A 23,004-nucleotide genomic window follows, 5' to 3' on the forward strand; every position below is an offset into this window, starting at 1 on the left:
TTTTGTACTGAAACATCAATAACAATGGTATTGTATCTTGTGCAAACAGAAAAAAACTAGACTTAAATCGAACCTTTTCTGTTTATTTTTTGAGGGGAAGCAGTAGGCTAAACCTTTGCTGTGGCGGTTCCCTGTTTGGTTATATTTGGGTCTTGTTGCTGAGTGCTGTTAGATAACCTGCTCATATAGATTAAGGACCCTCAAATGCTGCGTTCATTACATGGGTCGCGTGTGCTTAACTGATAGGATTGGGCTTATATACTTGACTTGAGGGTGTTTCGGCCAGTTCGGCATTGCTGTGATTTGCAGCGGAATCTAGTAGTAGAAACACTAATCCTGGTGAATTATCTGTTGTAACTCTAAAAACTCTTCCAATTAGTTGCTCTTTTCATTCCTAAGTAGATGCCATTAGGAGATATGTCACGTTCTCCAAAGTACCTTTGGCCTTCAATTTTCTAGCTAGACCTTGGTAGAAAAATATTATCGTCATATATGGAGGTAGGTTTGGTGATAAACCTACTAGTGTGTTAATGATACGTCCATTGCTTTTATGATTCCCTTTTAAGTGTTAAGCCCCTCTCTATGTGGTGTGCTGTAGTCATTATAGGATTATTTTGTGTAAAATTATAAAAATACTTTTATCTGGAGCCCTCAGTTTTTAATGTTTTGACTGCACGGAATCTGAAAGTGACATCTATTTACGAATTGATGGACTAATATAATAATTAGTTAGATTGATCATTGATTTGCTTTAGAAAAGTAAACGCATAAGAAAATGTATCTGCATTTTGTACAGTCACAACTTAACTTCCAATATGCAAAGGAATATTGCTTGCAAATATGAGCTATTAACACCTGTTGATAGTAAATGCTTAACTTGTGAGATTTTACTTTCATTGTTCCGAATGAGTGTACATTTTGTTCATCCCATCATGCTTTACACTTAATCCAATGCAATTCATGTTTATTCAGAAGGTTTTTTCCCCTTTTGAACTACAGTTTATGTTTAAATTTACCTCTTGTATTGTTGTAGTCGCTGGCTGAGAAAGGTGGTTCAGTGCTAGAGAAGATTTCAGCACATCCAAACTTCTTCATCCTTGCAACAATGAACCCAGGTGGTGACTATGGAAAGAAAGAGCTTTCTCCTGCATTGAGAAATCGATTCACCGAATTGTGGGTTCCTGCTGTTACTGATGTTGATGAACTTAAGAGCATAACTTTAGGGAGGTTCACCAAAGCTGAGCTATCTTGCTTTGGAGATTGCATTGTTAACTTCTGGAAGTGGTTCAACCAATTGCACATCGGAAGAACGCTCACTATACGAGACCTACTGTCCTGGATTTCATTTATAAATGTGACTGAGCAAAATCTTGGGCCAAAACAAGCGTTGATACATGGCCTGTTTCTTATTTTACTTGATGGGCTTTCATTAGGTGTGAATGTTTCAAAATCCGAGGCTACTGAGATGAGAAGTACTTGCTTGTCTTTCCTTCTAGAAGAGCTGCAGAAGGTTGAGGGGAAGGCTGTAGACTCGTACCTAAGTGATCTAAACTATTATGGCTGGGGTGACAATATGAGAAAAGCAGATACAGATCATGATCATTTGGAAGGTCATTTCGGCATTTCACCGTTTTATATTCCTAAAGGTCATTTTGCTTGTAAGCAGCAAGGCTTTGAGATAATGGCACCCACCACCAGTAAGAATGTTTTGCGAGTTTTACGTGGTATGCAATTATCTAAACCTCTTCTTCTCGAAGGTAGTCCTGGAGTTGGCAAAACAAGCTTAATTGTTGCACTAGCTGGACTTTCTGGTCATGATGTTGTGCGGATAAATCTATCTGAGCAGACGGACATGATGGATCTTTTAGGTTCAGATCTGCCAGCTGAAGGGGAAAATGGAATGGAATTTTCCTGGTCTGATGGCATTCTTCTTCAGGCTTTAAAGAATGGAAGCTGGGTTTTGTTGGATGAGCTAAATCTCGCTCCACAATCTGTCCTAGAGGGTCTTAATGCCATTTTGGACCACCGTGCTGAGGTCTTTATACCTGAGCTTGGTCGAACCTATAAGTGCCCACCGTCCTTCCGCATCTTTGCATGCCAGAATCCTTCGTCACAAGGTGGTGGGAGGAAAGGCCTCCCCAAGTCCTTTCTGAACCGGTTCACCAAAGTTTATGTTGATGAGTTATCGGAGGAAGATTATTTGTTCATTTGTAAATCACGATATCCATTAATATCTGAAAGTTTCCTTCGAAATCTTATTTGCTTTAATAACAGACTGTACATGGATACCATGGTACATAGGAAGTATGGTCAACAAGGTTCTCCTTGGGAATTTAATCTTCGTGATATTATCAGGTCTTGTGAGATGGTAGCAGGTTCTCCAGATACTTCGAAGGACGACTGCTTTCTAAATACTGTCTATCTGCAACGGATGCGAACAGTAGTTGACCGCCATAAAGTCATCGAGCTTTTTGAAGAGGTCTTTGAGAGAAAGCCGAGCATTCACCAATCTAAAATGCTATGTGTCAATCCACATTGCTTGGTTGTTGGAAATGCCTCTATTAGAAGAAATAACTTCCAATCATATAAAGTGCGAAATAATCAACTTAACATATTTCCTGGTACCCTTAATAGCCTTGAAGCTGCAATGCATTGCATCCATCAAGGCTGGTTGTGCATTCTTGTTGGACAAAATTCATCTGGGAAGACATCATTAATTCGCTTGCTGGCTCAGTTGTCTGGAAATACATTAAATGAGTTGAATCTGTCTTCTGCAACTGACGTGTCAGAATTGCTGGGATGCTTTGAGCAGTATAACTTCTTTAGGCACTACAAAGCAGTTATATCACAGGTTGAGCATTATGTTGATGTGTATTTCAGCTTGAGTATGGATTTAAATTGGAAGAATCTAGTTGTGGAAAGGAAGGGTTTGTTTACAAAATGGTTTGAATTTGTGGCGGCAAAAAAGTACTCTTCAGTTCGGACATCAACATTAGTTGAAATGAGCGGGGATGCATCTTTGCCATCATTAAGCTTGATTGCTGAAATAATTGAGCAGATGAAGTGTGATCTGGAAATGTTTGACTTGCCTATATCATTGACTAAAGATGATCTGCTTAAAACACTGAAATCCATCTACAAATTGCAGCAGAATGGAACTGCGCACCAACCAGTTAAATTCGAATGGGTTGCCGGAGATTTGATCAGGGCAATTGAATGTGGTGAATGGATTGTTTTGGACAATGCAAATTTCTGTAATCCTACTGTATGCTCTCTGACTCTCACATACTTTGCCTTCTGTCCTGCTGTTTGCTTTTGCTAATTTTACTGTCTTATTTTTTCTTTTAGGTGCTTGATAGGATAAACTCTTTGGTTGAACAAGAAAGGTCCATTGTAGTTAATGAATGTGGTCTTGTTGATGGGAATCCTGTCATTATCAAAGCCCACCCTAAGTTCCGAATGTTTTTGACTGTCAATGCAAACTATGGTGAAGTTTCAAGAGCCATGCGAAACAGAGGAGTTGAGATCTTTCTGATGGACCAAAGATGGGATTTGAAAGGCAGCAATGTGCCTGAGAATAGCGAAAGAAAGGATGTGATAAGGTTTTTAATTTCTTCTGGAATACCAAGAATGGAACTTATATCGTCAATGAGTAAAGCACACATGTATGCGAAAGCTGAAGGTTTAAGTGTTGGTATAAATATTACCCTTCTTGAGATCACACGATGGGTTCAATTATTTCAACAACTTATTATTAAAGGAAATCGTTTCCTTTGGAGCTTGCATTTGAGTTGGGAACACACGTACCTGCCATCTCTGGGTGAAGTTTATGGATCTAAAATTGTTGAGGCAGGAAAAAATATGTTTTTGACTAATTTTGATGGATCTGAAGTTGTGGATGCGAGGAATTTTAGGTTTTTGATTGATTTTGATGGTTATTCAACTAGTTTGAATTCTGGATTTTCTTTGACGTTGCCTGGTGGTTGGCCTTCTGAGCAAACACTAAGGGACTTCATTTGGTATTCAAAAGAAACTTGTGTCAATAGAAATTGTATGTATCTTCAGTCATTGAGTGCCCAGTACGCTGCTTATCAGATATACAATTTGAAAGAAAGTTCACCCTTGTTGGTCCCTGTTGGTAACATGCACCCATATATTATTCCTACTACAAGCTTACGTGAATTGCAGTTCCCTACAGTTTCTGGTCAGAGTGTGGATACTCTTGTAACTGGGGAATTTGATTCAGATTTAGCTGATCAGATGCTTTTCTTTGCTGCAAACTGGGTAATGGAGCAATCAACTGAACATGATCTTGAACTGTATACCGTATGGTTTGAGTGGTATAATGACCTGTTCCAGCCTTATTGCAACTTCTTTGAGAACTATCTGCACATTCGTAAGCAAGAAAGTGAGCATCCTATTTGGCATTGCATTCTCGAATGTTACAGGGAAATAGTTGCTTATCACAAGACCAATATTGTTAGCCAGCCTATTCCACCGCTTTCAAAGAAGTTGCTGGATATGGCAGGTTGTGGGGCCCTTAAAGCTTTCCAGGATCGGCTTTGCAATGCTTTCAATGGTTTGAGGTTGCTGCGCCTTACATTGCAGCAATGGCAATTTGAGACAAAATTTCCTGATCTTGCTTTGCCAAAATCTACTTTGTTACCAGCATTGAAGTCCCTCAGGCGCTTAGAGGGTGAGGTACTTAAGAGGATTGTGAAATCTCAGGAGCTGCTGCGCATATACTCTCGCATTCTTGATTATCACAGGTCGATATGGAAGATGATGATTTCATCTCAGTTTGAGGCGCTACCAGTTGTTTGGAATCTTTTAAGGAAAGAAATACTGAAGTTGCAACCAAAGTTCCCGGAAGAGATCGGTCTCTTTTTGGTAAGTTATCATCCTTTTCTTTCTTTTATGATTATGATACTACTGAGTGATTGTGAAATGACATCTTACTTGTACAGATGGAAAGTGTGAATCTCAACAATCTCCATGATTTCAACTTTCAATATGGAGAACCAACTTTGTGGATTTATGGCGGTCATCCTCTTGTGCCATCATCTAGCATGGTATTTGACGGAATTCAAGCAATTGTGGCCTTCTCTGCAGATGTGTGGCCAAAGAAGAATCTTCTGAATATGCACCTTGATGGTACTCTTTTAGCATGCATTTTGATCGCTTCTTAATAAATCATCTATCCCAGACGCACATAATCTAAGAATGTAATTGCTATCTTATGCTTGCAGATAAACAACAGTTAGCTGATACAATGCTGTCAGCCAATCACGATCTTAGACGCCTTGCAGTGGAAGGTACTCATATATATATCCAAATTCTATTTTGGGACTACCAGATATTGTCTCAAAGACACAATTTCTATTCTGAGCATGCCTACAGTTTTTATTTTTTTGGAGGGGGGGTTGTGTTGGAGCACAATTTGATACCTTAGTACTGTAGCACAACCTCATTTGATTGTGCCGTATTAGGTGTCCTTTCTTAATACCTTTAAACAGTTAATCTGTTTGATGATTATTATTTTGCAGAAATTCCAAGTTTCTTTTCTGATTTTTTTTGTCTAGGTATTTCTATGGCTATTGTTGCCACTAAAACTGAGGAAGATATTTCAACTATTGTTGGCCGATTGGATGATGTTCACCAGGTTTTTCTTGAACCTGTGTATTTTTTTTTCTGACATGATTTCTCCTATCATCTTTAAGGTTTATGGTATCTTCTTCATGTAGAGGCTTCGTGGGACAGTTGATTTTGAGAGGAGCAAGTTATTGTCCAAAACTTCAGTGCCTGAAGTAAACTTCTGTTGCTCAGTGTCCTCTGATATTCTATGTAATATTTATGGTTTCAACGGCTGGTTAGCGAGTCTTTCTTTGCTCAATTTGAAGAGCATAAACTTGGATACTCTATTACTTAAACGGCTATCCAAGTGTGCACAAAAAGATCCTTCTGAAGCTCACGAGGTCTGTCTCTTAGTATTATGTTGGTTTATTAATCTCGTTTTATCGTTTGTTGTCCATAATAATTTTCTATAAGACCTGACTGTTTTGAGTGTTAAACTAACAAACAAGGGTTCTGAAGCTCACGAGGTCTTTTTCTATAAGGTCTACTTATGTCTTGCACCCAAGCTAAGGAGCCATGTTTTAGGTAGAGGAAAATGTGACAAGTGTTACTAACCTTGGACAATTTGGAAGATGAACAGTCAATAGATTTGTTGTGGTATATATAAACAGAGCACATGGGCCATATGGCCCTATAATATATAGTCCCTGACATCCTTAACAACCAGGATATCTCAGGAAGAACTGAATAACAAGATAATTTCTAGTGTGGGTGATACTAAATGCTGCATGCATGCATTATATTTTGAAGCAATCACAAAAATTACTATCTTTTGGATTGAATGAATTTTTTCGATTACTGTACAGATCATTGTGAATTCTGGGTACCTGCTCACTTATGCTAAGAATTACTCGCTGGGGTCATCTTCAAGGTCTCCTCTGGAGTATACTCAGCATCAGATCATTTGGTGGATTTGTGATGCGTGGGCTACTGTTGATAATGGTAAAAAAATCGACCTTTGTATCTTGTGACAAAGCTCATCTCATTTTCTATTGTAGCTTACAACTTGACACTCGACATTGTGCAGTGCATGTAGAACTTGCCAATTCTATTCTTGAAATGTGGTACAACTATCACTCTTCCTTGTGGACTTATTGCTCAGGAAGCCCAAAGGTCTCTTGCGCTAAGCCATGCAATATGGATTTGTATTTGTATTATGATAACCATGATTCTTTCCTTATATTATTTATCATTTTCAGAGTCTCTCAGTGACACATGATGAAACTTGTGACCTGGCACACCTGACGAAAATGGACGCCATCAATACTCTTATGTACGTCTATTGAAACTTTTTGCCTCGTCCATACCTCCCCCCTTCTTTTTTCTCTTCAAGTACACTTGATGGGAAATGTCCTTTTTGAGTTTGTTTTAATGGCTCTTGAATAGAGCTTGTGCTCTGCTTCGCGTTTATGAGCTACTCCTGGAAAATATTTAGCCTGATGTTGGGTAAAACAATCACACAAACTTCTATTCCTGTCTCTACAGCCAACAGGATTTACGTGTGGTGGATTATCAGAAGAATTGTTTTATGCTTAAAATTTCATCTGGAAACCTCTGGGAAGGTGTCTCGTTTATGGGAAACCTTGTTGCTAGTCTCCACTCTGTTGCTGATTCTCTCTTCAAGCAGGTAATAGTCAATTTATCTTTATTTTGTGTTGTAGTGCCCTCTTGAATTGTCTATTTTTGAAAAACTTGTGCAGATTATATTTGCCCATAAGAAGCATTTCAAGGAGGAGAACTTCAACCGGTTAGAGGCCGTCCTCTTCCAACAACTGAAACATGACATAGAGGTTTGTGCACCATCGTTCTGCTGTGATTACTTTTAGCTATTCTTGTAATATATTGAGCACCGTTTGGACTAGTTCTTTGTTTCGGATTTCATCTCTATGAATTGTTTTTTTAAGTTGGGTTGGCAAGCCTATCGCAACCTATGCTGAAATAACGGCTTTGTTGGTGTTGTATCTTTTGGAGCAATCGGGTCAACTTTTTTAAGTGTATGAACGGGATCTATATGCTAACATTAATGAACTTTGTGGCGTACCTATTTCCTTTGTAACTTGTTGGCGAATATGCCATGGATGGCACTCAACTTTATCTTATCAGGAGCTATCTTTGCTGGTGCTTTGCATTTTCTTTACACACACTTCTCTGTTGCAGAAAGAAGATCTTGACACAATTTGTGCTTTGTTATCATCTTCAAGTCATGGAGTATTGGCTTCGCTCGCTGGATCAGATGAACTCGTAGAGTCATTGCTTATGGACCTGTATTCTTCATACTCCCATGGTATTCTTTTTTATCTATATGTCACACGATTGATTGTCATTTAAAGTACCTCAAAGTTTTTGGGATAATATATGATTATATGTTTCTATTCATCCTACTCACGTGGTAATCCGTTTTATTTCCACTCCACGAAATATTGATTTGCCATTTGAACTTTGCCTTGTCGGTATGATATATGGTTATGTGTTGGATGTTTGGTCATGTGTTACTATGCTAATGTAGATGCCATTCATTTATTGAATGGTTTTAGTTTTTAAAGTGGTAGCATGTAACTGCTGGATATCCTGATTGATTAATATCACTACATCCCCTGAGTAATTGTTTTTCTTCACCATGCAGAAGGGCCTATCTTATGATGTGTTTTTACTTCCACTTTATTTGTTGTTTCTGGTAGTTTGCTCGTGTCACTTGATTATTTATACTTTTGCCACATGTAGACTCTCTATTGCATACTGGGGCTGCTTGGATGCATATTGGAGAGTTGCGCTTCCGGATATTGTTGAGCTCATACATACCAGATCCTGCATTTGAATCTTCATACATTCATTCACATATCTTGGAAAAAATTTCACTTGTGAAGCTTGAGGGAAAGGTAAAATATCTATGATTCTTTTTTTTGTAAAAGAAAGAAACTGGCTCTTCTTAAAGGAAAAGAGAAAACAACATGCAAATTATGCCGCTATTTTGTTACAGGTTCGTCATGATTGTGAGGAATTGGCTGGCTCTAGCTCCCCTGAAGATAGTCATGATTATAAGTTATTGCAAGATCTGGAAACTGAAGAGAGAGACATTCGGGCAAAGGTCCTATTACAATTGTTTGTCATCCATTTACCTTTATTCCTATTCTTTTCTAGGTTCTAAATGTTTTAGATTTTACTTCTTTGCATTATGTGAATTGTCGAACTTCATCACTCATCAGGATTCTACAAAAGCTTCTAATGTATTTGTTGTTAATTCTTTTGGAACAGGTTACACTCTTCTAATTGTGTATAATATTAATTTTTAAGCATAGGCAAAGAATAGAACAAGTCTGTTTTTTTTTCCCTGTATTCTTGTGCTATTGTCAATGCAACTTGTTAGTGAATGTTGTCTTTTAAGGTTTTAGCAATTGTCTGTCACTCCTTTTTCTGTATCTTTGGACTGTTTATGAAATACCATGTTACATGCTAGCTCACTGATAGTTATCGACATGATATATTTGTTTTCCCTTGCTCTGGCCATGGTGGTGATACAAGTTTGTATAGCTGAGATTCACTTTCATATTGAGTCAAGATGAGGGATCGCTGGCTGATGCAATTTGTTCATGCATGAACTGCTGTACCTAACATTGTGTGCATTTTGCAGGTTGTATTTCGACCACAAAAATCTAAGCACAAGAGTCTTGTTGCTGCATGCTTTGAGTTTGAGAACCGGCTGTCTGATTGCAAGGATTTATTAGCAAACTTAAAGTGTAAAGGAGCTGGGCAACTAGAGGTTGACAGAGTCTGCAATTGGCAGGTGTGATATGTTGGTATTTATTTTGATGTCTTTTAGCTAGAGTCTATTCACCTACTTTTGCTGGTCAGTAGCTGCGGATACATCGATTAACTTTTCAATCATCTTGTTGCAGATAACATCAATGAACTTTATCAAGAGGCTGACAGAAGAGTATGGGGAGTATATTGATTTGATTCAACCAATTCAAGTTGCTGTATATGAAATGAAGCTTGGCTTAGCAATTGCTCTGTCTGGTTCTCTTCAGAGGGAGTATTTGAAGAAGATTAAAGAAGATGATATTGAAAGAGTCCTGGTATGTATACTTTTGCAGCTAATTGTTGAACTATATATGGTTCTTCTATGTATTTCGATCAACAATATATCTAATATATGCTTATCTGTCACAATCTATGTTAAACTGTAGCTGGTGATATCATTGCTATCCTGTTGCAAATAGAAATGTTATCAAACGATAGCCGGTGATGCATTGATTTCTATGCTATACGTTTTACCATATTATGTAGATGTTTTTTACGACGTTTAGTGGGCTTTTGGTCCCTTGATAATATTACTTTGTTGGGTTTCATCTTTAGCCTACTAATTTTTTCTTGGGACTCTGCTGTTATTTTTAGAACACTTGTTTGCAGATGTTGTAAAGAAGCAATACAACGCCCTTGGCTAATGACACTCTCATTTACGTTATGATGCTAATGGTGCTTCTGTTATCTTTTTTGCTGCAGGGCACAGTTTGCGCTTTTATGCAGTTTCCCTCAGTATCAGACCTTACAGAATATGCAGTTGATGATAAACTAAGAAGCCAATACAATGGTTCTGGTAATGTTGATGTATTGAAGAAACTTGCTGCTGTGTCAAGTCAGTTGAATGTTGGTAAAGTGGGAGACAAAGTGGTTAGTGCATCAATTCTACTTTATTATTCAATTTCTTTGATCGCATGCATTTGTTTCTCCGGAGCTCTCTTTTAACAATGTTTTGTGTACTAATTGCAGAAGTCCCACTCTGAGATGCTAGTTTCAATACATCATATGCTTCTAGTAAGAACAACATATCGCATCAGTTGTTCCCTTATCATGGATACACCATCTTATCTGGTATGCATTTTTATATTCATGTCATCATGATTTATAATCCTTGAGGGAAACCAGATGGGTTCTCTAACCAGTTTCTCTTTCCAGTTGTTGAAGAACACCTTTGATCATTTTACAAACTTGTGGATTGGCATGAAATCTCATTTGAAGGCTAAAGAAAACGATGATTCTCAGTATTACAAGTTCAAATCGAGGATGATAAGCATAGAAGAAATTTTTAATGAAGATGTGCCGTTACTTTCAGATATGGATGTGGAAGGCGATTTCGTACCAGACAATGAAGAAAAATTAGAGCAGGCGTTTTTTAAAATTTTGGTAGCATATACTCCCTATATGCCAGTTCTTATTTCTGGATGTCTGTTTCACTTTGCATATTTATGTAGGAATCTTATTTTATTTCAGCAGAGAATCGATAATGGTGTTGTTGAAGACAGTTGGGATGCCATACCAGACTCTGTTCTGAAATGTATTGTAATGATACATAACCAATTGTTTGGTTCTCCAGATCTTTTTGAGCAGGTATGATAAATATGAACTAATAGAGAAATGCCACATTTTAAGTTCATCATTGGTTCTAAAATAACCCAAAATAAAAGTCACATTTCTGATAATTTGAAGCATTTTAAAGCTTTCTGCATTTTCTAGCTAGAGAGAATAAATGAGGGACAACTGTGTAAACTGTGTTTTGCTGTACAATTTCATAGCTAATCAATAATTTTCTTGCCGAATTTCTTTCAGCCTAGCAAATGCCAAATTAGTGATGCTCAGAAAATTCAGTCTTTCATAGAATCATATGAGCTGGGAACTAGAATTCTGAAAGGTAATACTATGGCTTACTATTTCAAACAGCACCATATGTATAACTTGCTTACTTTGTGTTGTTATTTTTTTCCAGACCTGCCAGAATTAACATGTTCTATGTTTGATGAGAAGCTCATGCCTGAACACTTATTTCGTGTTTGTCTGGAATATCAACGAACTTCTGCAACTTCCCTCAACTGCAGTGGTTATAATGCTTACAAGGTATGGCATCATTCCAAATGTACCTTGATGTTCATTGGTTTCCTTTCATGTATTAAGCTTTGCATGTTGCAGGACCCAAATCCTTTTGTGATGTTTAAAATGGTTGAGCCATTAACTACACTTAAAAAGGAAGTTACAAACTATTTGAACGAATGGCCTGATCACCCAGGTCTTCTGAAAATATTGGACACAATTGCCTCCCTTTTAGCAATGCCCCTGAGCACGTCAATTTCAAAGGTCTGTTATCCAATAAATGTTTGCGTAACAGTAACATGCTGTTAATACTGATTTGTCCAATTTTTCTCTTATATTTATTATTCTTAAGGCTTTGCTTGGATTGCAACTGCTGGCTGTGAAAGTGCAAACCTTGCAGGAAAATGACTCCAAGTTCTTTCTAAAAGGTAAGGTTGAATCTTGCTAAGCTTTGTTGTACACTTGCAGATCGCAATGTGGTTGTCCTCCCTTCATCTGAAGAAGGGCCATGCACTGTCTATTTACTAGTTTTTAATAATTTTCTCATCAACAATCTGTTATGGCATCACGATTTGTTGTTCATTTATGGTTCTGCGTGGTGAGATGCCCAACATCTCAAAAAGCCATGTCTGGCAAAGCAAATGTTGTATTGTTTTGATCTCCTTTTCGCTGCAGGTCATCTTCCACCTATATTCATGCTTGTGTATTCATGGCAAAGGCTTGAGTTAGACTGTTGGCCATTGCTGCTTGAGGAACTCCAGGAAAAGTATGATATGGATGCTGCAAAAGTGAGTTTTAATAATTATTTATGCAATTTTATGTGTTATTCCTTGATTTTTGGCTAACATAATATTCTTTGACTTGTGCAGCTATGGTTTCCATTGCGAGCATTGCTTACTCAGACTAGTGGTATTTCAACTGATGAGGACTTATCTATCATCAAAAGGTACATATGTTTGCCCTCACTTCCTAATTGTGTATCTTTTTTCTAATGTAAACCTGGTCCACAAATTCAGTGTTGAAGAATTTGTTCAAACATCAAATCTTGGAGAATTCAAGAGACGCTTGCATCTTCTTCTTGCCTTCCATGGCGAGATTTCTGAGGGTGCTAGCATGGGTGATTATTCAAGGTAAGATTGAGATGTTGATTTTTGTTGCTTCAATAATAAAAGAAGTGTTTGTAAGCTAATAGTTCAGTACAACTATTGATATAAATTTGCTTTTCCCATTATAGCTAATCTTCCTCATTCTAAAGTTTAGTTTTTTAAAATAAAATTTACATTTTTGACCTTATCAATCTGACAGTACTGCAATGAAGAAAATCCGGAACATTCTGTATAATGTGTTTGGCTACTACATGCAGTTCTTGTCACTGTAAGTCACTCTGCAATCTATCTGAAGTATTTCTCTGTTCCATTTCTTCTCGGTTGGTTCTGATAATTTCTTTCACAACTCAAGTGTTGATGGGCATATTGGATCTGGTAAAGGAGACATTGAGAAGGAGTTGAAGGATCTGGTCAAGCTTTACAGCTGGGAGCAAGCTCCATATAGTACAGCTTCGATTGAAAGTTTTAAGAGGACTAGGCAAAAGATTTTTAAGCTTCTGCAACAGTTTAATGTATGTACCGTACTGTTTACTTGATGTCTTTATTTTTAACATAAAAGCCCTATAAGGTTGGGCAAAAAAATTATTATTATCGAAGTAGTTCGTGACTTCCTTTTAGTTAGAACTATAATTGCACCCATATGCTTCAGACAGCAATCTGTCCATATTCGTTTGCAATTTTTGATGACACCTTTGATCATGTGTTTTGATAGAAAATTTTGAGAAAGCCAGTCATCGATCTACTAAATGAAGTCACAGCAAGGAAAGTTCCATGTTGGCTTGATCCTCACTTGCCTGAATCACAGTTTCCTGTTGACACTGAAAATTTCAACAAAAGGTGGTCCTGTAAAGTCGATAATATTTTTGAATTCTTAAATTACACATACTTATGTTGTTTTGGTCTTTCTGCCAGGTTTTTGTGGTACAGCAAGTGGGCAAGTGAGACTTCTTTATCACTACAAGCTTTGCAGAATACAAATGGTACTACTGTTGGAATTCCTACAGTCAAAGGTAACCCCCCCCACCCCCCACCCCCACCCACCACCACCACACACACACACACACAACACAGAGAGAAAAGAAAAACTCTTTCCATCTTTCGCGTGATTGTGATTTGGTCCTTATTATTCTCTTGACAGAATACTCAGATACTGTACAGAATGTGAACCACCGTCTAGATGAAATTGAGCTCAATGACAGATTGAAATTCTTTTGGGACGCACTTGAGAGAATCTGTGGGTCTGCTAATTTTGCGAATACACTGAAGCATGGGAAAAAGAACCAGAAGAAAACAGCTCTATCCAATCTGTTCAAAACTCTTGAGGAATGTGGACTATCAAAGCACAGGTCAATGGGTCATGAGGTACTATAATGCCATAAAACAAAATCCCCTTTCCCCCTGCTTTTTATAGCTCTACAATACAATTCTATAACTGAAAGCATGCTTTTCTTGACATTCTTACATTCCTACGCCGAAAAGAAGAGCTTTTACAAAATACAATATTTTTTGTTTTATTTCCAGTGGAGAGATGAGCTTTCTGCACCAAGTTCATTGTTCTTGGAGGAGTCGTATGATGCAGCACATTTACTCCAGCAAGTAAGCTCGCAGAAAAAGCTGGAAGATGTTAGCATTGTCCATTCCATGCTATTAACCACAGATAACTGGAAGTATGCAAACTGTCAATACTTTAAATGTTTGGCAATGATGCAACAACTTCGACAAGTTTCCTTGAAGTTTAACAAAGATCTGGGTCTAGAGGAGGTCAGTTCTTCTTTGTTGTTTTCAGTATCTGGATACCATTGATGAAGATATATCAATTTTGCGTTTATGCTTTGAGCAATCTACAGGTTAACAGGGCCACATCCTTTATGAATCATCTGTTGACTATCTTGTCTGAACAAAGACATTTTGCTTATAATCTCTTTGATCAGTTGAAGCAGTTTCAGCATTCTATTTTCTTGTTAGGTTCTGGAGGTATTTCTCAACTTATGCCTTTTCAATTTAGGGCTCCAAAATCAATTAGCAAAACTTATTTTCATATTATTTCTTTATAGGAGAGAGATCTCTATCATCATGCCAAAATGTGCTATTGAGTTCCATGTGGCAGCAAAAGGTAGGGTTTCTGCTTAAGTTTTACAATTTTGACGGATCTTTTGCATGTTTCATGCACTGACACATTTTGTTATCTTTAATGCAGAAATTGTTTGACAGTGTGCTGAACATGACAACAGACACCAATCTGTTGCTCACAAGCTTTAAGGATTGCCATCATAGCTCTTGTGGCAACTCCAAAGAAGCTGCTGCAATGTCAACTCTTCTTGAAAAGTTTCTTTCGAGATTTTCTGAATCTAAGGTAATATTACTTGTAAGTTGTCCTGTAGAAGGGGGAGCTGGCCTGTTTGACCTATATCTCTTGGGCTTATATCAAATCGATATCAATCAGGGTATTACTTTTGGGTCTCATTCAATGATCTATACCCTGTTTCTAATAGAAGCTCCAAATAAGTTGAAGTCAGTGTGAGCTTAAGTCACATGCAAGCATACTTGTTTAAGCAGATACAACTGAGCAAAACATTTTACATTCATCAGTGATATGTCTATTGAATCTATTTTTCCCTTGCAGGATTTATTGGATAAATACTTGCTTGGATCTAATAATATATTTACCGGTGCACATAAGAATGTGCCTCTTGCTACAAGAGAGATGGAGGAACTTTTGCCTCTTGCTACAAGAGAGATGGAGGAACATTTTTATGAGAATTGCCAGCTTGTCGATTCGTTAAGAGAAGATATGCAGGTTATGCGCCAACAGGAAATTTCAATGAGATCCGTTAAGGAAGTTCTTATCTCTCGTTTGGAAGAATTGCTGGATAAGGTTTGTGCTGGTACATACGTGAACGCATTTACTTTGCTACGAATATTTTCTGCTTAAACAAGCATTTTTGTTGTAGGGCAAGATGGCAATAGAGAACCCCCGAGAAGTTGAAGACGATCATAAAATATGCTCTGACATCCTACCAGAACTTGAAGGTTCATATGAAGGAATTTTAAAGGAAACTTTCATGCTAGCTGTTGGTGTTTTAGGAAAGCTCACTGATTTTGAAATATGCAATAATGGAGCTGAAGATTCACCAGTGGGGACTATTACATCTTGGAAAGATGTTTTGCAGTCATATACCGTGAATCTTAAATTGAACCACATCTGTGATGCTAGTGAAAAGCTTTGTATTACAGTGGTTTGTTCCTTCACCCTTTACACCTGATGTTGTCTTATCTGTATAACTTTGCGCGATACCATCTGACTTCTTATTGTTTGCCAACAGAAGCGACTGGTTGACTGTAAACCTGAGATTCGTTCTAATATAGAGGTCCACCTAATGCATCTTCATGCTTGGCTGGGTGTAATCCTGTCATCAGCAGAAGGGATACTTTCTGAACTTTTAGAAGCACACAGAACAGTAAGTGTTTCATGTTTAGAGGAGCTTTAGACTGGGAAAATAATGTTTGATTTTGTTTCTCTAATTGCCTTCCCATTTTGTTTCAGACTGCTGAAATTACGCATGCACTTGGGGACCTTTTTATTTATTTATTTGTGGAGGGATTTGGTTCCACAGAAGATACAACAGAAGCTGCTGATGATGAACAGCAGCAAGATGCAGTAGAAACTGGAACTGGCTTGGGTGATGGGGATGGTGGAAAGAGTGTAAGCTCTAAAATAGAGGATCCATCGGAAATTGAGGACAAAGCAACGGTTAGTGTTTCTAAGTATATACTTCTAACTGTAACAGTTTCAGTATGCTTCATTGCCGCTAACATTCCTGATGTTGAGCAGGATGCTACGCATAAGCCAGATCAAGCTCCTAAGAATGATAATGAAGCAGTTGAAATGAAAGAGGACTTCGATGCAGATCTATCTGATGTTTCTGAGGATCCCGAAGGCAAGGAGTCAGGTACTGAAGATGAAGATGAAGACATGAACTTGGATAGTCAGATGGGTGATACTGGTGATTCAAGCGAAGTGGTTGGAAAGAAATCATGGGACAAGGATGAAGATGATGATCCGAAGACATCAACTGAGAAATACGATTCTAGTTCATCAGTGAGGGCAGAGAAGAATGATAGGGAGCTGAGAGCTAAGGATGATGGTTCTGTTGAGGAGGAAGATCATATGGAAATGGATAATGATGATGAGCAAGGCAAGAATGATGATTTGGAAGATGAACCCATTACCTGTGAGGAAACTGATCTGAATACTGAGGAAGTCATGGACAAAACAGATGCATATGATGACCGAACAGGACCTGAACTCCCGGAACCAGATAATGATTCCCATGATATTGACATGGAGACGCAAGAACTTGACGAGGAAGATGCTGACAATGAAGACATTGGTTCAGAAGAAGTGGAGCAAGCAGATCAGAGGTCAGATGCTTCAGATGATATGGAGTTAGGGGATATGGCACAGCATGGTGATAGTGCGGTAGATCATGATGGGGACCATGTTGAAGATGCAAACACAGAAAATATAGATAAGCAACAATTGGATAAGATTGATTCTCTTAAGCATCCTTCACAAGGCCAGCCTGAGAATATGCAAGTAGACAATAACAGAGAATCTGAAGCAAACTTGGCCAACAGCAGCGATATGAATGGTGCAGTTGCTCCTTCAGTTAATTTTTCAGGAAATGAATTGCCCAATATGGAAATATCTATGCCAAATTCTGGTGATGATTCAAGATTGTCTAACACCAAACCAGAGATGCAAAATGATGCTCCACAATCGCACATCAAGCAGGCAAATCCTTTCAGGAGTATTGGCGATGCAATGGAAGAGTGGAAAGAACGAGCTAGAGTCTCAGCTGATACCCAGGATAATCCACCAGAAAATGGACATCATAGTGATGATGAGAATGCTACTCAATTTCGTTATGTCCCTGAGGGTGAGCAGAGCACCTCTCAGGCATTGGGTGCCGCAACAGCTGATCAGATCAGTGATGACACTCAAATCAAACAATCTTTCATCGAAGATGAAAGCCGTGTCAAGCAATTAGAACAAAGTGAGGAGAGAACACCTGATAACCCTGAGGTGCCTCATATTCAAGCGTCGCAGGCACTTACCAGCAAGTCTGAAAATGCAAATGTATTAGAGGGCCCAGAGATTCAAACAGATACATCCGTTCAAGATTTAGTTGAAGTCGGAAAAGATAACTCTTTCCAAAATCTTGTTTCCTTCAAGCGACCCCCAGCAGATGACAAAATAGCTCTGGATGACCTAGCTGTTGACACGGAATTGTCTACTCAGATGGATCTGGACATACCTGATGCAGAAACGAAAAGGGCTTTTGTGGACTGGAAAAATCTCGAACTGGCAACTATGAAACTGTCCCAGGAACTAGCTGAGCAATTGCGTCTAGTCATGGAACCAACTCTTGCAAGTAAGCTTCAAGGGGATTATAGAACTGGAAAGAGAATAAACATGAAGAAGGTACTTTTATTTCCAATGACATAATGAAACATTTTCCTTTCCCCTCTAAAGGGATGTTCACTTGTATATTTATATGATTAGACATGACTATTACTTTTTTCAGGTTATTCCATATATTGCAAGTCATTTCCGCAGGGACAAGATATGGCTGCGGCGAACTAAACCGAATAAAAGGAATTACCAAGTGGTTATTGCCATTGATGATTCACGAAGTATGTCTGAGGGCAAATGTGGAAAAGTTGCTATTGAGGCATTAGTCACAGTGTGCCGTGCTATGTCACAGCTTGAGGTTGGACAGTTTGCAGTTGCAAGTTTTGGAAAGAAGGGGAATGTTAGAGTTCTACATGATTTTCATCAGATCTTCAATAGTGAAGCTGGAGTCAAAGTAAGTTGACGAACCTATCATTATGTTTCATTTGTCTCGTTATATCCCTACATTTTTTCTTTTGGAACTTACATAACTGATCCTCTCTTTCTTGCTCCGGTTACAGATGATCTCTAGTTTGTCCTTTGAGCAAGATAACAAAATTGAGGACCAACCAGTTTCTGATCTCCTGACGCATCTAAACACAATGCTCGATACTGCCGTGGCAAGGGCACGCACACCATCAGGGCAAAATCCACTGCAGCAACTGATACTAATCATATCCGATGGCAAGTTCCATGAAAAGGTAATTATTTTTCTCGTCCATTTTTTTCCTGTAGCTCCAATACCTGCCTACCCCCTCGGTTCTGAAGTCAGTTCTTTGGCAGGAAAACTTGAGGCGCCATGTCAGAGATGTTCTAAACCGAAAGAGGATGGTTGCATATGTCCTCCTGGATAGCCCTGAGGATTCTATTATGAATCTACAGGAAGCATGCTTTAAAGCAGGGGAGAATCTACAACTGAAAAAATACATGGATTCCTTTCCGTTCCCTTACTATGTTATGCTACAGAACATCGAAGCGCTTCCTCGCACATTGGCTGACCTGCTTAGACAGGTATGAAGTATCATTTTTAACTCTTTTGATCCATTATTAGCAAATATATGCCCTGCTCATATATCTTGTTATATGCTGTGCAGTGGTTTGAGCTCATGCAGAGTGCTAACGAGTGATCCATTTGGGACGTCAGCTGGCCAAATTTTGTAGCGGGGGTGCCCTCTGTGGCTTGACGTCATTATTAGCAAATATATACCCTGCTCATATATCTTGTTATATGCTGTGCAGTGGTTTGAGCTCATGCAGAGTGCTAACAAGTGATCCATTTGGGACGTCAGCTGGCCAAATTTTGTAGCGGGGGTGCCCTCTGTGGCTTGGGACGTCAGCTGACCAAATTTTGTAGCGGGAGTGCCTTCTACCTTTGACTGTACAGCAAATTGAGGGTGTTAAGATTCGGCCCAGTAATTCTTTGATTTCAGGCCAGATTGTGTAAAAAATATACCACAGTTCCCTGTAAATCGTCTGAGAAATGTCAATAGAATTTTCTTGCTTGCTATGTTTTTTTCCTCATGGGTACATGTTGCCTACTCTCTCCGTTTCAGCAGGTTGTTTTGGTATTTTTAGATTTATAGTTTTTACTATATAATATATCTAGTCATAGCAGAAGCTATTTCAATTGTAGGCTGTTTTTTTTATTCATGACATAGTGTACAGCAAAAGCTATAAACATTTCAAAAATAACCTTTAATTTGGGACAGGTAGTACTGGCAACATGATTTTGGGTGCTGGATCATGATAAACTGAAGCATAACTTGATGTTCATCCTCCCTGGCGCCCTTTTCATATTACCGGTAGTAGTAGAATACACAGCGCAGAAGTCTAAGAACTATTACTTAGGGGGCGTTTTCTTCCTGTGTCTTATTTTTAGCACGTGTCACATCGAATGTTTAGATACTAATTAGGAGTTTAGATACTAATTAGGAGTAGTAAACGAAACGGCAAGACGAATCTATTAAGCCTAATTAAGCCTAATTAATCCATCATTAGCAAATATTTACTGTAGCAACACATTGTCAAATCATGGACTAATTAGGCTTAATAGATTCGTCTCGTGGTTTAGATTCGTCTTATGTAATGGGTTTTGTAAATAGTCTACGTTTAATACTCCTAATTAGTATCTAAACATTCGATGTGACGGGTGCTAAAGTTTAGCAAGTGGAAGAAAACAGGCCTTTAATCGGAATTCCTAATCATTACTCGATTGTTTTTCTATATGTCATCAATTGTTTTCGTACCACGGCGCGAGGGTCGCCCGGACAAGCGAGGACGCGGTGTCTCCGTACCGTCCAGCGCGACGCATTCATGATTGCCTTCTCCCATTCCTAGTGAAGTTTTTTTTGCTCTCCTGGCGACTCCGGGGCGACACCTGCACCCTCCTCCTCCTTCCCTCTCCCGCTCCACCCCCGGCTCGGATCGAACTGATTCATTTGAAATTTATGTTAAATGTTCAGTGTCTAGATCTTTTGATTTTCATCTGAAGAGCAATTGATTTCAGGCTGCAGAACAATTGATTTCAGTTCCTTGAACCGGTGATTTCACGTCATTTAATCTTTCAACTCTAGAAAATTCGATATGGTTTTCTTTTTCTTATGTTTTGCACTGTCTGTTCTTGTCAGTCATTTTTCGATTGTTCCTGTAGGTCGTTTCCACTTTATCCAAATTTGAGCTCTTTTACAGTACACAATACTAGTAGTATATGCAGTGTTCATAATTATAGACGATTTAGTAATTATTACATAGTAGTATATGCAGTGTTCATAATTATAGACGATTTAGTAATTATTACATGTGACGGAATAGCCTTTTAAACTATATGCTAGTATCAAAAATAAATTTTTAGTGATGTCGTTTGTTCTTTTACCATGATACCCTTATGCTACCTATACTATTCATATACTATTCATGTATACTATCCATACCACATGTGAAGGTTTCAGAGTATACAATTAATCTTAATCTTAAGTATACAATTAATCGTAATTATTACATAGTAGTATATGCAGTGTTCATAATTATAGACGATTTAGTAATTATTACATGTGACGGAATAGCCTTTTAAACTATATGCTAGTATCAAAAATAAATTTTTAGTGATGTCGTTTGTTCTTTTACCATGATACCCTTATGCTACCTATACTATTCATATACTATTCATGTATACTATCCATACCACATGTGAAGGTTTCAGAGTATACAATTAATCTTAATCTTAAGTATACAATTAATCTTGACCGGATGTTTGTATATTAGTTCTTTTCGAACACTAATATAGTCTAGTATTGTGTACCGTAAAACATTACATGTCTCAAATTTTAGCATGTTTCGATGGTTTTTTATATTGTTTCCAGTCGTTTTTTGTTTGTTTGGTATCATTCAAACTTTTTTTGTTGTTTTAGTTTCCTCTTTCACCCAGTTTTTCTATGCCGGTGGTTGAGCTCAGAATCGAGTGGATGAGTATAGCACCAGTCGATTTTCCTACTTAATACCTACCGGTATGGTATGATTGTATTGGTACAAAGTCCGACTGAAAATGAAAACAAAAGTTACTGAGATGGTCCAAACAGACCAGCTCTCCTAACTAATTGAAAGGCAACTATCCTTTAGCTCGTTGAATTCAACTAGAACCAGCTAAACGGTTTAAAAGACTAAAACCAGCTACCTCCCCTCTCCCCTCTCCTCTCCCCTCTCCCGTCACGACGCCTCGTTGAATTCAACTAAAACCAGCTAAACGGGTTAAAAGACTAAAACCAGCTACCTCCCCTCTCCCGTCACGATGCGCCGCCACCTCCCTTCCTCTCCCGCTACGCGATCGAGCTCTTGCGGCGCGGCGCGAGGGAGTCATGATCGAGCTTCTTGCAGCAGCACGCGTTTTTCCATTTACAGCAACGGCCGGTGGTCACGTTTCATAGCTGGAAGGGGATCATGGTTAAACCTGCCACATCTTTTTTTTAACGAATTATTATTTTTTGAAACGAAGGTTAAACCTGCTGCATCTGATCTAATTGGATTTCATTTCCTCTGTGGATTGAGAATGGCAGCTAATATGGCAGAAACGGGGTGCGGTTATACATCAGTAGAGGTAACAAATCCGCATTTGTCGCTCGAAGGAGTCGCTCGAAGGAATCGGATGCATCGCAGCAGCACGTGATCATGGACTGCTTTTCGCTCCAGCTTGGACGCATGCAATATGGGATGAAATTGATGATATCACTCACATGCAAAGAAAGTTTCAATAAAAAAAATCTATAGATCTTATACCGTGCATCTAATTAAATTAACTTCCAATTTCACCAATAGATTTCTTACAACATGACCTTCTAAATATGATCCAACTTGACTATGTTTGGATGATTTTTTTAAAAATAATTTTATAATACTTAATATTAATTTTGATTGCAGCGAGCAAATAATTGAATACCTCGAATAAATGATTTTCTAATGCAAATAAAAAAATAACATGATGAACAAATGATTATAAACAACGAATAAAATATTGATAGCTTAGAGCACCTGAGTAGCACGTAGCAGGCTAGGGTTCGACTCCCCGTGACTTCGGTCATAAATATTGAACATCAAGAAGACTCTATGATGCAAACAAAAAGTGACATACAAATAATAGTATACACAAACAAAAGATAGAAAATTTTATAGTGTAGCACAAAACAGCAGAATATGTACATCAAACAAATTATATGAACTTATAGAATAAAATATCTATAAATACCTCAAACAAATTGTAGGAACTCACAAAACAAGTATTTATACACATAGAACAAATATATCAAATAGAACAAATATATCAAATGACGCGAACAAATGAGTCTAATAAATAATTCTATGTGTATAATAAACAGAACATAAATAATTGTACACCAAGAACATATTATATTCTGCCAAGAATTACTTCAATCACCAGGAACACACAAAATATATTTA

General features: G+C 38.1%; 1 protein-coding gene across 2 annotated transcripts in view; it reads left to right on the forward strand.

The window, feature by feature from the left end:
* LOC101765254 (midasin) overlaps positions 1-19,573 on the forward strand; it is a 31,937-nt gene extending 12,364 nt beyond the window's left edge. The window contains exons 21-65 of one of the 2 annotated variants that reach the window (XM_022823276.1): positions 1,034-3,265; positions 3,349-4,890; positions 4,968-5,154; positions 5,250-5,315; positions 5,583-5,662; positions 5,745-5,975; positions 6,441-6,576; positions 6,662-6,747; positions 6,834-6,907; positions 7,120-7,261; positions 7,335-7,424; positions 7,792-7,918; positions 8,356-8,510; positions 8,612-8,719; positions 9,263-9,415; positions 9,528-9,707; positions 10,135-10,302; positions 10,402-10,503; positions 10,588-10,815; positions 10,903-11,019; positions 11,239-11,320; positions 11,396-11,523; positions 11,596-11,760; positions 11,849-11,924; positions 12,172-12,284; positions 12,366-12,442; positions 12,513-12,626; positions 12,802-12,870; positions 12,955-13,114; positions 13,315-13,439; positions 13,515-13,612; positions 13,741-13,964; positions 14,124-14,363; positions 14,450-14,576; positions 14,657-14,715; positions 14,800-14,955; positions 15,226-15,477; positions 15,554-15,838; positions 15,926-16,060; positions 16,147-16,353; positions 16,435-18,087; positions 18,191-18,472; positions 18,579-18,758; positions 18,841-19,068; positions 19,152-19,573. In XM_022823276.1, coding sequence (XP_022679011.1) covers positions 1,034-3,265; positions 3,349-4,890; positions 4,968-5,154; positions 5,250-5,315; positions 5,583-5,662; positions 5,745-5,975; positions 6,441-6,576; positions 6,662-6,747; positions 6,834-6,907; positions 7,120-7,261; positions 7,335-7,424; positions 7,792-7,918; positions 8,356-8,510; positions 8,612-8,719; positions 9,263-9,415; positions 9,528-9,707; positions 10,135-10,302; positions 10,402-10,503; positions 10,588-10,815; positions 10,903-11,019; positions 11,239-11,320; positions 11,396-11,523; positions 11,596-11,760; positions 11,849-11,924; positions 12,172-12,284; positions 12,366-12,442; positions 12,513-12,626; positions 12,802-12,870; positions 12,955-13,114; positions 13,315-13,439; positions 13,515-13,612; positions 13,741-13,964; positions 14,124-14,363; positions 14,450-14,576; positions 14,657-14,715; positions 14,800-14,955; positions 15,226-15,477; positions 15,554-15,838; positions 15,926-16,060; positions 16,147-16,353; positions 16,435-18,087; positions 18,191-18,472; positions 18,579-18,758; positions 18,841-19,068; positions 19,152-19,184 — 11,472 coding nt within the window. In that variant the 3' untranslated portion in view covers positions 19,185-19,573. The remainder of the gene's footprint in view (positions 1-1,033; positions 3,266-3,348; positions 4,891-4,967; positions 5,155-5,249; positions 5,316-5,582; positions 5,663-5,744; positions 5,976-6,440; positions 6,577-6,661; positions 6,748-6,833; positions 6,908-7,119; positions 7,262-7,334; positions 7,425-7,791; positions 7,919-8,355; positions 8,511-8,611; positions 8,720-9,262; positions 9,416-9,527; positions 9,708-10,134; positions 10,303-10,401; positions 10,504-10,587; positions 10,816-10,902; positions 11,020-11,238; positions 11,321-11,395; positions 11,524-11,595; positions 11,761-11,848; positions 11,925-12,171; positions 12,285-12,365; positions 12,443-12,512; positions 12,627-12,801; positions 12,871-12,954; positions 13,115-13,314; positions 13,440-13,514; positions 13,613-13,740; positions 13,965-14,123; positions 14,364-14,449; positions 14,577-14,656; positions 14,716-14,799; positions 14,956-15,225; positions 15,478-15,553; positions 15,839-15,925; positions 16,061-16,146; positions 16,354-16,434; positions 18,088-18,190; positions 18,473-18,578; positions 18,759-18,840; positions 19,069-19,151) is intronic. The other variant, XM_012842857.2, reaches the window with a different exon arrangement.
* The last annotated feature ends 3,431 nt before the right edge of the window (positions 19,574-23,004 follow it).

This window comes from Setaria italica, chromosome IX, assembly GCF_000263155.2.
Source record: "Setaria italica strain Yugu1 chromosome IX, Setaria_italica_v2.0, whole genome shotgun sequence".
Lineage (NCBI taxonomy): Eukaryota > Viridiplantae > Streptophyta > Magnoliopsida > Poales > Poaceae > Setaria > Setaria italica.